The 15572-nt window shown below is 40.4% G+C and overlaps 1 protein-coding gene across 4 annotated transcripts in view; it reads right to left on the reverse strand.

The window, feature by feature from the left end:
* The window catches only part of LOC127971786 (glutamate receptor 1-like), a 75671-nt gene that overhangs the window by 35323 nt on the left and 24776 nt on the right, over positions 1-15572 (reverse strand). For all 4 annotated transcript variants that reach the window (XR_008156920.1, XR_008156921.1, XM_052575012.1 and 1 more), the window contains exons 5-9: positions 13099-13152; positions 4871-5029; positions 4380-4547; positions 2612-2716; positions 2236-2346 (exon numbers count right to left, since the gene is read on the reverse strand). Coding sequence is in view for 2 of the 4 variants with exons in the window: in XM_052575012.1 (XP_052430972.1) it covers positions 2236-2346; positions 2612-2716; positions 4380-4547; positions 4871-5029; positions 13099-13152 (597 nt within the window). In the remaining 2 variants the exon portion in view is untranslated. The remainder of the gene's footprint in view (positions 1-2235; positions 2347-2611; positions 2717-4379; positions 4548-4870; positions 5030-13098; positions 13153-15572) is intronic.

Consider the following 15572-nt stretch of genomic DNA (forward strand, 5'->3'; position numbering starts at 1 on the left):
TATGTCTTGTTCTCGAGCATGAGGGACAGACCTGGCAATCAGCTGTGTAGAAAGTGTAGGGTGATTCTATTTGTAGAAAGTCTGTAATATGAGTTAGCAGTTCAATTGTGATATTTCACAATGATTGGACATCCTGAGGAGATTGCAACACAAATGGCACCTGAGGCCCAGCTGAAAGCTCATTCTGTAACAGACTTTTCTAAGGAGCTCACAATGTACGAATAACACGAGAGCATAAAGAAAAATAGAGTGGGCTGACGTTAAGAAAAGAAAAGAAGCCTTTGCTGTGCAGCATAGGTTTGAAACTAAAAGCAAATAGAGCCACATAGATGTACTTTTTCCCCTTTCCAGAAACAAACCTCAAACAATGAAACTCTTGATTACAGTGTCATGTCTGCAAATGCTTTCAGTACCACAGAACTTTGAACCCAGCTGTGCTGCAATGCATCTCAGAAACAGACAGTGGAAGTGAATTTCCTGCTAATGCAGACCTCCAAAATGGCTTATATGCTGTCTTTCAGAGAAACAGATCATTCTTTAGAGCACGCAAGGTGATGCAACTATTCCCAGCTTCTCTGATAAACAGTCTCTGTTGGACAAACAGCATAGCTCAGACTATTTCCTGCAATCCATCCCACTCCCTTGTGAGCGCTTAGCCCCTAACCCACACCAATGATCCATCACCAATTCCCTCCACGTCCTTCCATCAGGAGGCCGGTCCACTCACTCTGCCCTTTCTCTGGCAGGGAAAGAGATGGGCAGTCCACATATGAAAGGTTAATAAATGCCCTCTGAAGCCTAACTTGAGAGAGAATAGCTAAAACGCAGGCTAAGCCCAAAGATCTCTGCCGAACGAGGATAAAGAAAAGGAAAATTAATCTTTTGTCCACTGCTGGCAATTCAATCCAAGGTTCCCCTTTAAGTATAAGATGAAAACACTGTGGCTGGAGGAGCAATAATGTCTCATTTACAGACAGCGCACAGAAGAGCCTTCATGCTTTTATCTGCACACCACAGCATTACCGTCTTCATACTGAGGGATAAAAACATGAAGGTGATGCATCAGCCATTTTAAGAAAGGAAAAATGGTTAAGAAGACTTGTGAGATGGTGGACTGAGTCTGGATTCCTGTACTGTCATTCGACCAGTGTTGGGGATGAATGATTATTTGCCAAGCAACTTGGCAACTACAGACAAGTTTCACTGAAACTATGAACATTAAATTCTACAGGACATGTTAGGAGGGCACCGTCTCAGTTCTCTTGAGCTGTTTGCTTAATGAAATACGACATACAAACAGTGATGTCATTTATTTCATGAAAATATAAAGGTGTAGGAATAGCTGGAACACATGACTTGCAATAACTTTGAATATACACTTTGACTCAGAATTTTGGAGACTTTAAGGTCTTATGCTCACCAACGCTGCATGCTTTTGATAAAATAAAATAAAAAAACAGTAAAAAAATATTTTGTGAAATATTATTATAATTTAAAATAATGGTTTTCTATTTAAATATCTTTAAAATTAGATTTATTTCTATGATGGCAAAACTGAATTTTAGCAGCCATTACTGAAGTCTCCAGTGTCACATGATCCTTCAAAAATCAAATAATATGTTAATTTTATTGCACAAGAAAAATGTATTATTATTATCAATGCTGAAAACAGTTGTGCTGCATAATATATTTGTGCAAACAGTGATCATTTTCTGTGATACAGGAGTCTTTGAAACAGAAATCATTTTTAACATTATGCATGTCTTTACTGCTTCCTTTGATTAATATGAAGTGAAGTGACATTCAGCCAAGTATGGTGACACATACTCAGAATTTGTGCTCTGCATTTAACCCATCCGAAGTGCACACACACAGAGCAGTGAACACACACACTGTGAACACACACCCGGAGCAGTGGGCAGCCATTTATGCTGCGGCGCCCGGGGAGCTGTTGGGGGTTCGGTGCCTTGCTCAAGGACACCTAAGTCGTGGTATTGAAGGTGGAGAGAGAACTGTACATGTACTCCCCCCACCCACAATTCCTGCTGGCCCAGGACTCGAACTCACAACCTTTCAATTGGGAGTTCGACTCTCTAACCATTAGGCCACGACTTCCCCATATAATGTGTCCTTGTTGAACAAATTAATAGTTTAATAAATCTTACTGAATAATGTTTTCAATCCCATAGAAGTTTAAAATTAGCAAAAAAGGTAAAAGATTTAAAGAAGACATACCAGAATAGTGGTAACAATATATGTGCGATTCTGAAGTCCGTAAGTGTCATTACTGCCTGGCATGTAGGCCGCCGTGCTCACAAATTTCTCATCCTCATTCCAGTAACCCACCTGAGAAAAAATCAAATCAGGGACAGGAACTTGAGCATTATCGGGAAACCTTTCTGAGATATCCCACAGGAGATACTACATGAAATACAGTACTCATTTAGTCATCCCAGAAGTAGTAGACTGGATTGCTGAAACAGCGACCATACTGGATCTTATAAAGGGAATGTTTTGTTTAAACCATAAGTGAAGCAAGAAGTGTGAAACAGCCTGCCATATCAAAAAGCTTCCTATAAATGCTTCCTTTTCCTGATATTTAAGTACTTACTTTTTTCGGTCCTGTTGGCCTTAGCTCCATCACACTAACAGTGTAGTTTGTCCTTCGTCCTTTTTCGTTAAACTGAATGTGTCCTGTTAGGCCTTCAATACGAACCTGAGTACAAATTACATAGAAGATGTTTGTGTTTAGACAAAAAAAACTTTCTTTCTCTCTCTCTCTCTCAAGTAGTCCTCCTGTGAGGGGTGTACATCTCTCACAGTGTCTCTTCTGTGTGTACAGTACTGAATGTCTCCCAGGCCACATGAAGGAGTTAATTGACCGAGTTGAACATCAATCTCCACGGCCTCTCAGCAGATGGACCAAATTGCCTCAGTCCAGCACACATCAGACTGGCATCAGACACAGCCACAGGCAACTGTGAGACAGAGTCTATTTCTGCAAGAAGAATGCTACTACATTGCTTAGGTTTTTTCAGACTTATTAATACCCTTTAAAGGGTTACTCCACCCAAAAATGATAAATTTTGTCATTAATCATTTACCTCAATGTCGTTCCAAACCCGTAAAAGCTTTGTTCGTCTTTGAAACAGAATTTAAGATATTTTGTATAAAAACAGGAAGGCTTGAGACTGTCCCATAGACTGCCAATTAAATGACAGTGTCAAGGTCAAGCAAAGTATGAAAAGCATCGTCAAAATAGTCCATCTGCCATCAGTGATTTAACCGTAACGTTATGAAGCCATGAGAATACTTTTTTGTACACAAAGAAAACAAAAATAATGACTTTATTCAACAATTCCTCTCCTCTGTGTCTCTCCAAATCAGCATAGCCCCATTTTGGCAAATCTGAGCTGAACGCAGATGGCGTACGCTGTGCCGTTTGCTTTCGAAACCAAAGCGTAAATAGACGTAAAAAACATATCCTTGTGGCGCGGCTGACACAGAAGAGTGTGTACAACTCAGATTTGCCAAAATGGCACTACTCTGATTTGAAGAGACACAGAGGAGAGTAATTATCGAATAAAGTCATTATTTTTGTTTTCTTTGTGTACAAAAAGTATTCTCGTCGCTTCATAACATTACGGTTGAATCACTGATGGCAGATGGACTATTCTGACGATGCTTTTCATACTTTTCTGGACCTTGACACAGTTATTTATTTGGCAGTCTATGGGACAGTCTCAAGCCTCCCAGTTTTCATCCAAAATATCTTAAATTGTGTTCCGAAGACGAACTAAGCTTTTAAGGGTTTGGAACGACATGGAGGTAAATTATTAATGGCAAAATTTTCATTTTGGGATGGAGTATCCATTTAAGTGAAAAGGAGAAACACGTGATACGACTGGAAGAAAAATACCAATTTGTGTACGGTTTCTCAAACAGAGTGCATTTCTACAGATTTTCCATTTGGTAACAAATTCTGCTCCACCTCGCCTGCCAAATTCTACCCTCGGCACCTAAATCTTCATATACCGCCCAAGGCAAAGAGACAAAAATCTGCCTAAAGGTAACACAACAAAGCCAGGTGCTCTTTCCCTCATGCATCTCTTTGTAAATATAACTTGTCATGTGCTGTTATGAGCAGCATAAATGTTTATCACCAACTGGGTTTGTTTATTATCTGTAGTGTCACATTTGATTGTGATGGTCTCTTTGGTGAATCAATGTGAACTTTATGAGATAAAGATGTAATTTGCTTATTGGGCTTTCATTTTGTACACTCAGAATAGATTAGAGGCGGTGTCAGTCTCACAGATAGGAAAGTTTGTGAACACTGTGTTCGTTCAGAAATGTGCAGAGCCTACAGCGTGTGATACCTGCTGAAGTGCTCTCTGAATATCGATGCCTTGGCCCCAAGGTGCTGGTGGGTTGGCCAGACATTCTCCAGCATTTCCACGGCGAGATATATCTATCCTCTGCCTACGGAGGTTCTGGAAGGCTGTAGACATAACTTTGACTCCATCGTATGTGAGAGCGCCGGTGTACTGCACAAAGAATGCACAGAGACATATGAGAAGTGTATTTCTATATTTAAATATGATATAAATGATAATTATATATAACAGTTTATATTATAATTTTGTGCTAAAATATGTTTAATTGACTATTGGACTAATTTCATTTTGAAGAATCAAAAGCCTTTTGTATTTTGTCATCAGATTTTGATGTAATGCAGTTGTGCTCTCTCTCTGGAACCGTGCCAGTGATTCAATATACAACTTTATTACATGTTGTTTCTTGGATTTTATTCTTTTTCTGTCAGAGCAGAATCAGTTCTCCACACAGTGGATGATTTAAATGTACTCACCTTCAGTCCTCGCTTGGGAACTTTGGCGTCTTTGTTGTCAAAGTCCATCCACTGCTGCACTATCCTACTGATGTTAGGGTCTGGGTAGTTCACCAGCTGGAAGCCTGTTACATTGGCCTCACCCTTCTTAAACTCTGTCAGGTCAACGTCCAGAAACCCCTAAAGGATCACAAGGAACATGCATGTCATACTGTGATTCAAGTTAAAGTAAAAAACAAACAAACAGAAGTTCTCCATGGTCAAGAAATCCAATTTCAGCCAAATGTCAATCATTAAAGACAAGCCATTGACTAAATTGAAAAGGGAGACCAATTTGAGATTAAATACAATGACAAATCCCCTGCAATTGTTAAAAAACCAATCCAATGTAAGACCTCCACAGGAAATGGAGGTAGAATTCGCAGCCGAGGGAGTCATTTTCGCATTAATGCTCAGGTGCAGCGAGAGAGCAGGAGGCCGGGCCTGTGGAGTGCCGTCAAATGTAATGCAGGGTTTAAAACTATAATGGAAAGAACGGTTGGGTCAATCACTTAATGAAAAAGGCTAATCCCTCTCATCCACTGAGGCTGGTTATCCAAGAAAGCTCAGTTGTTATCCGATGTGGTGCCGGAAAATGCAGGAGCTGTGAATAGGAATTTGGAGTAAAAAAACTGTGACACATATTGAGAGTTTGCTGGAGGTCTGCCTTTGATCCCACAGGCGCTATTTAGTAATTTAAGGCCTTTTTCCACAATCCAATCAGCTGAGGTAAGCTGCCCCAGAGCAGTGCATTCACTCGCTCTATACCTGAGATCATACCGAATTGATTCTAACCTACTTTATTACTGGGAACATTTCTTCAACCTTTTATTTATTTGTATCAGCTTAACACATAAGATTTATTTGTGTCCAGCTAAGCATCAAAATATGTTGGTGTGTGTGTGTTTGACTCAGTTTTGAGTGTAATAGCCCTTGTCAGGCTCTAAGTGTGGTGCTCTTTGATCTTTTATCCCTTAACACGCTTTGTCCCCCAGGAGCAGTAACGTGTCTTTGTGTTCCCTGGGAACATCTGCTCCGTAGGGCAACGAACAAGATTCACTACGCTGCTAACATGACCTCACACTTGTCTTACTCCAGATACCCTCTCACACACATACTCAGACTCAGGGGAGTTTTTGTCCTTTTGCTGCTTGTCAGAAGCGTATGATTGTACAGTTTGTTTTTTTATGTCAGAATGTAGGATATAAATCTTGAGACATTTGTCACATTTGACAGTGTCGACTGGGCAGTCAATCATATCATGTTCTGACATCCTCACTGACAGGCAAAAATTAAATGGCACCACAAATAAGTCTCATATGCCAAAGTTGACCTATATTGATTGCCCACTAATTTAAATAGATAGGGGGCAGGGCTGTCAGCCTAAATATTGTAGTGCCAAGCACCTCAAAATATAATAATATCCTTAAAAAATTAAAAAATAAAATATAAAGCACTTATGAACTTCTATTTAAACATCTGAAGTCAGTAAGCTTTTTACTATAAAAAAAAAAAATATATAAATAAATAAAATTCCGCAAGTTGCATTAAAGTAATCAAAGTGATAGTCACAATGTTAGAAAAAAAACTAAATACGTTTTGATCTTTTGAACTTTTTATTAATCCAGTTGCGGCCGCATGGGGGTCCCCGATCCCAGTATGGAATCCCCTGACCAATATAATAGTCTCTCTATTGTAATGTACCATTCCACAGGGAAAACTAAAAGTCTCCTGTAACGTCAAATCAATTCCGTGAGGGAAACGCTATCACACGGCTAGCCTCAGGGCTAAAGCGTCATGCAACCTGGTTTCACAGCCTCATCACTCTCTGTGGTGGGAGTGAAGAAGGCAATCAGAGATACGCAGACTGTCTGCATCACTGCACATATTATACAGGGCTGTTACTGAGCGCACAACTGGGACGTTGTCATCACAAGCTCTCAAGTCTGAAACATGGCACATTCTTCCCTCAGACAAGATGACTGCCTTGACTTTGGAGGCAATCAAGAGCTCATTCACCAAACAAAAGAGTTTTTGTACTAAATTAAAAGAGAAAACAAAGTCAAGCAGTTAGCAGAAAGAAGCTTTCACTGATTGCAAAAAAAACAAAACTCTCATGGAGACATTTCAGAAACAGTCAGAAACTCTGATATCAGAAGCATAAATTATATTTTTTTTTGACATGTTATACTGTACATTCCAAGATTTTGATATCTGAAATAAAGCTGAAATAAAATATAAGATTAAAATCAATTTAATTTAGTAGCCAAACATGACATTTTATTTTTAGCTAAAGTACTAAAATTACTCACAAAATTGTATAAAAACTAAAGCTACATAAAATAGTATAAAAACTATAAGTGCCATTCTAAAGGTCAGGATTATTAAGATTTTTTATGTCTTTTAGAGAAGTTTGCTGCATTAATTTGATCAAAAATACAGAAAAATATGTAATTTTGTGAAATATTATGGCAATCTAAAATAAGAGTTTTCTATTTTAATATACAATATACAAAAGTTTGTGGTCAGTAATTTTTTTTAAAGAAATTAATACTTTTGTTCAACAAGTGTTAGTAAAAAAAGTGATAGTAAAGACTTATTTTGTTAGAAATTATTTCTATTTTGAACAAATGCTGTTCTTTTTAACTTTTCACACATCAAAGAAAAAAGCGTAACAGGTTCCAATAATAATAATAATAATAATAATAATAATAATAATAATAATAATAATAATAATAATAATAAATAAATAAAAAAGCTGCACAATAGATTCAACACTGATAATAAATCAGCATATTAGAATGATTTCTGAAGAATCATCTGACACTGAAGACTGGAGAAATGGCTGATGAAAATTCAATGCTCTGTCACAAAAATAAATAATATTTTTAAGTATATTAAAATAGGAAACAGATATTAGAAATTGCAATAATATTTCCCAATATTACTGTTTTCTGTGACCTGTATGCCAGGTTAAACACATCATGGGACACTAGGAGTCCAGAAACAATCGAGAGATGGAGGAGAAATGGGGCCAGGAGTCAATTCAGATGTCTCTGATTACAACAGCGAGCTGCTTTCTGAAGCACAGCCACAGCTCTCTCATGATTGGCCGTGTCCTTCTAGTTTTTTTTTTCTTTTTGTTCGGCAGCATGTCTTTTGGCATTCCCTCTCATGTCGACTATCTGCTCTCATAGCAACAGTGACATCCTGTTTCTTGGAACAGGGCAGCACTGATGATGTCCGTCAGTTGTATGTGGCTGATGGAATAGATCGCAGGTTTTTGACGGATTTTGTCAGTATTTGCCAGTCTTGTTCTCTCGGCTCAGGCTGATTATTCTCAGTTTCAGGCGTAGGCGGTCCTCCCACTCTAGAACTACAGTGAGGGCTTTTGCCCATCTGATCCTACACAAACTCACTGTGAACCTTGCAAGATTTTGGACACCCGTATTCTGATAACAAGTTCTCAAATCACAACAGTCAAGCACAAGACTTGGGAAGCTAGTACAATCAGAATGTTAGATTTGAGGGATGTGTCTTCTTAACATACAGTAAGAGAACATTATAACCATGCATCAATCAGAGTAAAAGATCAATCTTTGGTATTTTAATAATACATTTCCAGACTGTTGAAATGAAGATTGTGTTTTATTTTTAAATTATTAGTTCCCCATCCTAGTCTCTCCTCTGTGATGTACCTGTAGCAGGTGTCCATATCTATTGACTGAGTGGATGGAGCTGTATCTTTTTCCGCTCTGTGTCCCAGTAAATGTGGTGCAGTGAGTTGGTGATGTTACTATAGAAACTAGCCTTCACCCAAAAGGCTTGGACACAGAGGGGAAGCTTACATGGGCATCCTCTCAGATACAAACGTCCAAGCGCGCACACACACACACACACACACACACACACTCATTCACACTTTCACATCCACACATACAAACGCAGTGTAAATAGGACACTGGGAGTAATTTGCTCACTTCTTAAAATGTGGCCATTATGGAAATAGCAGGCAGTTGCAAATCTTTCCTTATTGCTTTGCAACCTTTATCATTTATCATTTACAATTTCATCTAACAAACCGGCCAGACCAGTTTTATTTAAAATTCTCCACTGTGTGCCATCCAGGAGCACACCACAGCATATTAATGCTGCGATTATCATCATTTCAGTTTAAATCAATTTAACCCTCTATTCTCATATGCTGAGCGCACCTACAGACAAGGACGGCAAAAATCACTTGTAGTTCCCTTTCGAGGGAACTTCGAACTGCGTCCTCTAGGGGGCGCTTTGGGGAACACCTCGTCGTGACCCGTGTCTGAAGCATACAATGAAAAAACACCAACTTGTTGGCCGTCGACAGCCTCCGACGTCACTACCGGCGCGACTATAAATCAGCACCGGGAGAGCACGTCATTATCTTCTTCTTCATCTTCAACTGACTGTTTTGTTTGAAGCGTGCATCTGAAAGAACCGGTAAGGGCGATCTTTCTCTGTTTATCATGGCGACAACTAGCAAGCGTTTAGACGATGTGTGCATCCGTGTCGGCGTTATTTGACACCCGATGACACACGCGATCTTTGCGTCATTTGTTTGGGTGAAGAGCACGCACGCGATGTCTTTGAGGAGGCAATCTGCGTGCACTATGAGCGTTTTTTCAATGGAAAAAGCTCCGCTCTCGTTCGTCTCTCTTCTAAAAAAAAATAAAATAAAATAAAGGCAAGCCATCTGCTTCCCGCGGTTCAGGATCTGTCCACGCTGAGGCAGGAAAGAAAATGAGCTCGTGAGAATACATATGGATCTGTCTGAATGGTTTAAAGAGGGACTTTCCCTTTCGAGATCGTAAAAAAAAAAAAGGGGCGGCGGACGAGAGAGAGCCTTGGGAGGATGATGTTATATCTTTAACACTTTCTCATACTGAGGTTCGTGCTCTGCTGGGTTTTTACCCAGGAAAAGCAGGAGATATTTGAGGATGGTGAAGAAGCTGAGGCTGAGCCTTCTCAATTCTCCTGCCCTGCGTATGTAGAGCTGTTGGAGGTTATTGAGCGAAAATTACCTTTTGACCATAACCCTCCAGCTCAGGTGAGCCTTTCATTTGTGCATGATCTCCATACAGAGATTAAAAAGAAATGAAAGATGCCGTTTTCTTTTTGCATCCATCGGTTTCGGCATTAAAGTAATCTGCCGACATCGAGGTGATGCATGAAAGCGGCTAGGAGGGAATGCCCCTGTAGAAAGAGCTAAAAATTTTATAAATAATTTATAAATTTTTATATGTGAAAAATGTTTTCTTTCTGCAGGGGAAACCTCCTCTCTTATTCTCCCTCCTTGCCATCTAAGCCCCTAGAAATAAAAAATCAGAAAATCATCTCGCTTAAATGGCAAGGCATACGCAGTAGCAGGTCAGGCTGAGGCTTTATTACACACAATGCTGGTGCTTCAAGCATATCAGACTGATCTGCTAAGAGACCTGGATAGAGGCTGGGTAGCTGAGCTGCGCCACACCATGGATCTCTCTCCATGCTACCAAGCAGGCCGCCTCCGCCATGGGGCAGGACTATGGCGCCCATGGTGGCAGCGGAGAGACATCTGTGGATGAACAGACATCGGGAGGAAAGAAAATGCTTTCTGCCCGATGCTCAGGTTTCGCCTTCTGAACTTTTCGGTATTTCCGTTGAGGCGGCGATTTGAAAAGTTCAGGGAGACGAAGGCGCGCTCTGCTGCTTTCAGATCCTTCGTCCCACGAAGGTCCAGGTCTGAGCCCAAACAACATAGGGGTCCTGGCCTGACTCGATCTGAGGATCAAAGATGGGCACAGAAGGCTAGTGTCGCAACTCGCGCTCCTCCCCCACCTGCGGGCAGGGGTTAGAGGAATCGTGGGTCACGAGGAGGTAAGCAGAACCTAAGAGGTATGATCTAGACGAGGCAGCGTTCTCGTCCAAATCAGAATGATACCGAGGTATCTACTAAAAGAAAAGACAAACGCGTATATGCGTTAATCGACTTCGAAAGGTTAACTTCTGCTTTTATACTCCCCTTCCTAATTCCCCTGTAACCACCAGCTCTCCACCTGATCGAGGTTAGGTGGAAACCTCTCGCATAACAGTCTACCCCTTGAGCGGGGCTCCGGCGTAGGAGGGTGAGTGAGTACATGTAACCCTCTCTGTATATACTTATGTGTATTTAATTGCTGGTGGTTACGTGTCTACTAATAAACTCTGTCTGAGTTTCCTTTGCAGTGCTCAGTTACAGTGTTTACTAAACATTCGTCAGCAGCAGCCATCCGGCTTCATGTTCCGGTATTAGGCGGCTGAGATCACAGGCTTCTGAGGGAGCCTCCTTGATCATCAGGCCTGGCACAGCACTGCAGGGAATTTCATGGATGTCTGGCCAGGTCACCCTGAGGGGCCTCCTGGCCGCTTAGGGGTGCTGTCGTATCTACCGGGAAGTGGAGGTGGCAGTTACAGAAGTCTTCTTGTATATGCTGCCTCAGGTGATGCTCCCCTCACCCGAGGTTTGTAATTGAGCTTGCCTCTCCCGTGAGATTCAGCTCCTCTACGATGCTTAGGAACCTTTAAGTACACACGCTAAGCTTTGTGTACTTTCTCAAAACCACATGGTGGTCAGTGTGTATGTGAACACACTTTCTAAAAATCCACAAGTGGTAAGTTTGCATACAAGACTCTGCAAACTTTCTTAAATCTTGTACGATGAGGGGTAACGCTTCGTTCCCTTTCCTGAGATGATTAGACCTTGGTTCCTTGGGCTCCATTCAGCCAGTGTGTATTTGTTTATACACCTCAAGCATCGCTTTTCTCAACATGAGGGGCTATTGATTCTCGTGGTAATTTAGCAGCGCTCCCCTTTCCAAAAAATGGGTCACCTATGAGTGCGCTACTCTGAGCTCGGAGTTCTCCTCTCGTACGAGACGGAGTTCTCTGGTTTTTTCCCAGAGCGCTCCAGTATTGTTTCCATAGACCGAGTTGATGACTCTCAATCATACTGTTTTAAGATGCAACATTCCATCTATGAGCTGCTCTATCAGAGTGCCACGAGAGCCCCTCCTTAGAACAGTATTTGAAAATCCATGCTATGGTAAGTGTGCACGTGTAGTCTTTGCACATTTTCTGAAATCCACACTGTGGTAAGTTTGCACGCTAGTATTCTGCGTTCTTTCTAAAATCCTATATGGTGAGGGCTTCGCGCGGTTGCTTCGTGCCCTTTCTTGAGTTGGTAAAAGCCCCGTTCATCTTGGGCGCCACTCCACCTATGTATCCTCGGATACCTATCTAAACAGGGTGTTGCTACTAGAGAACTGTTGAGACAGCTCTTTCAGCAAGCTTATGCGTAAGCTAGCGGTAGCCCCTGTGTGACAGGCAAGAATTGGTAAAAATGCTAGGTTCTTAGCCGTATCCCTTTAAAGGAATCTTTCCTGATTCCAAGCCTTCAGCTCTACCCAGGGCCGAGGCCCTAACAATTAAGTTGGGTATGTAGCTTAGGCCTTTTGGCCATAAGGGGTACTGTCACAGACAGCCGTCTAAACGTCCCAGGGGCAACTCCCATAGTAATGGTAGAGTTGGTACTTAGTGCTCGCCATGATTCTGGCCTGCATTCCCCTCAGCATGGCGGCGTGGGTATACTGTTCCCCAAAGCGCCCCCTAGAGGACGCAGTTCGAAGTTCCCTCGAAAGGGAACGGTCTCAGGTTACGTATGTAACCATAGTTCCCTGAGTAGGGAACGAGACACTGCGTCCTCTAGCTCTCTGCCATGCTTCGGACGCAAGCTTCAGACGAAGAAGATAATGACGTGCTCTCCCGGTGCTGATTTATAGTCGCGCCGGTAGTGACGTCGGAGGCTGTCGACGGCCAACAAGTTGGTGTTTTTTCATTGTATGCTTCAGACACGGGTCACGACGAGGTGTTCCCCAAAGCGCCCCCTAGAGGACGCAGTGTCTCGTTCCCTACTCAGGGAACTATGGTTACATACGTAACCTGAGACCGTTTTTCATATTCACGTAGCAGTTCTCCAGGCAACGTTTATATAACATCTCATCTGTTAGTCATAGCGAGCAGCTTCTTGCGATTGGTCAGTAGTGAAAATATGCAAATCACCTGTAATATCAAGAGTAGCAGTGACATTTGAAAGCTTCATGCTGAGCATTAGTCATGAGATCTCTGGTGCTGAAACGAGTGGTGTGTTTTTAGCTTACCAGGTTTGCTAGTATGTAGTGGTAGCTCTTCACGTTCTTCCCCAACTCGATGATCTGAAATAGACCGACAAATGAAGGTGAAAAACAGTTAGTATAAAGCAGTTAGTATAAATTGTGGTGTGCATTGTAAAGCCTTATCTAGGCAAATAAACCATATATATCACACTGTAATATTTGCTGTATTATTCCACATAATTCCAAATAAGTTTTTGTCTTACACAGCAGTCATAATGTGTGTCAATGTGCATGATTACTTTTCCTTTTCTTACTGGTGAAAGTAAGGATATGTAAATAACTAAATATGTAATAACTAAAAACACACTACACAATTTTTCCTACTTCAGACTGTTCATTTCAATGAAATGGCGTCAATGCATGAATGCAATTCATCTTTAGATAAAAGCATCTGCCAAGTGCATAAATGTAACATTTAAATAATCATAACAACAATGGCACATTTTCTATAAGCGTACACCCACCAATCGCCATACAATGACTACATTCCTGGGCTTTCATCTTTACATTGAGTTTAGGGTGTTTCAGAATGAAGATGTTACAAAGAGGAGAGGAATGAAGATTTATGATGCAGGTTTTCTTTTGTGTGGCTATAGAGATAACAAAGCCTCTGCAGGCGTGGAGAGTACAACAGTGGTGAAAAACAATGAGTCATACACTGATGGGGGAGGAACACATTAGCAGCGCTCTCAGTCTGTTTGGTACACTACACTGGCCGAGGGTCACAGCTTGAACTTGTGTGGATGTATGTGAGTGCTTTGTGTGCAGTGTCAATGGCTACCATAGACTTTGACACCAGCAAACTGTTACGCTGTTCAATGGCTTCTATTAAAGAAAATCCTCTGCATGTACTAGAGATGTGCAGGAGTAACCGGGTTCATAGTGATCATGAAGGCATACTTCTGTAACCAAAATGTATGCATGTAAGTATCTATTTGTTCTCTCACACACTTCTGAAGTTGTGAAAGCTTACAGTGATAGCCTGTGGCCATAACAGACAGTAGCATTAGTTATTAATGGTGACCCCAGTAAGATTTCATCCGGCAGGCCAGCCCAGGGCAGTAACAAGGACGCTTTCTGGTTTTCTTGTGTATTTCAATGCTGGGATCAAAATAAAAAGGCATAGTTCACCCAAAAATGAAAACTTGCTGTCAGTCTGTTCCAAAACTGTATAACCTTTCTTCTATTAAAAATAAAACATTTTAAGAATGTTTTTAAGATTGTTTTTTATACAATGGAAAACACCAACCTTACCAACCATTTTCAAAATATTTTATTTTTTGTTTCACAGAATAAATAAACAACATGTGGATGTGTAGATGATTACAGACTTTTTGGGTACTGTTCCTTTAATGCAGAACACAGGAATGAAATCAATTTATTTTGGCACTTTTAGTCCATTTCTGTAAAATCTTTGAGCCAATATAAAAGTATGTTCCAAAAAGCTGACAAAAAAACTTGTAAAAGCAGCACATTCTGGAAAAAGGACCAAAAATAATGATGACTTCATCTCTTGCTAAGGGTATAAACACATTTTTCCAATAAAAAGCACTTAACAAATGAAACTGTCAGCTCTTTGTGATACCACATGCCACCGATTAGAAGAAGCCAGAAGCAAACCATAGACTTCCTGGGCTGTGACAAACTAATGGCTACTGGTGTTATTTTAAGTTTTTCATATTTCTATTTAATTTTATTTTAGGTTTAATGTGATATATATTTTAACAGTTAATAGTTTTACTCAACAAAAATAATGTTGACTCTCTGAAAAAAGACACTAATACTTGTGTTTAATATACCCTGCATTTGTACTTTTGGTATACTAAACTGCTATACTTACAATCTGCTAAACTGGAGCAACTGGTTTTGAACTTAATACACTTTAATTGCATGGAAGTAGTGCCGAAGTCCAACTAAAGATATACTTAAGTATATTTAAATGTGTTAAAATGGAACTATTGCAAGGTTACTTTAGGCACATTTTGAATATCCTGCATCTAAAGACTAATATTATTATAAAATCATACAGTCCTCATCAATTGGGACAATAAAACACATTTTAGGCTTAATATTAAGAAGTGTGCATTGTGCACAAGAAGTTCTCCAAATAAAGTTTAATTATCATTGTTATATCAGGAGGTCTCCAGTGATATGTCGGTAAATATGCTAACAGATTTGAACTACATTTAGTATGAAATAAATGTTTTTTAAATATGTTACTTTTTTACTAGGGAAGTCATGCTGTTACTTTCTATTTCAAAAGAAAGTACATTTCTGTTTATCAAACTACTTTATGGAGTCTTTTAAATGTACCTACTAAAACGTTCCACACAACATCTTGCATGGTTAGAGAGTGATGAAAAACATGCACATTGAGTTTTTCCTCAATTAAACCCTCTGGCCCCTGGTGTTAGTGAAAGAATGTGAATCAAAGTGGGAGGAAATGACACCAATGTTGT

The sequence above is a fragment of the Carassius gibelio genome, chromosome B14 (genome assembly GCF_023724105.1).
Source record: "Carassius gibelio isolate Cgi1373 ecotype wild population from Czech Republic chromosome B14, carGib1.2-hapl.c, whole genome shotgun sequence".
NCBI classification, from domain to species: Eukaryota; Metazoa; Chordata; class Actinopteri; order Cypriniformes; family Cyprinidae; genus Carassius; species Carassius gibelio.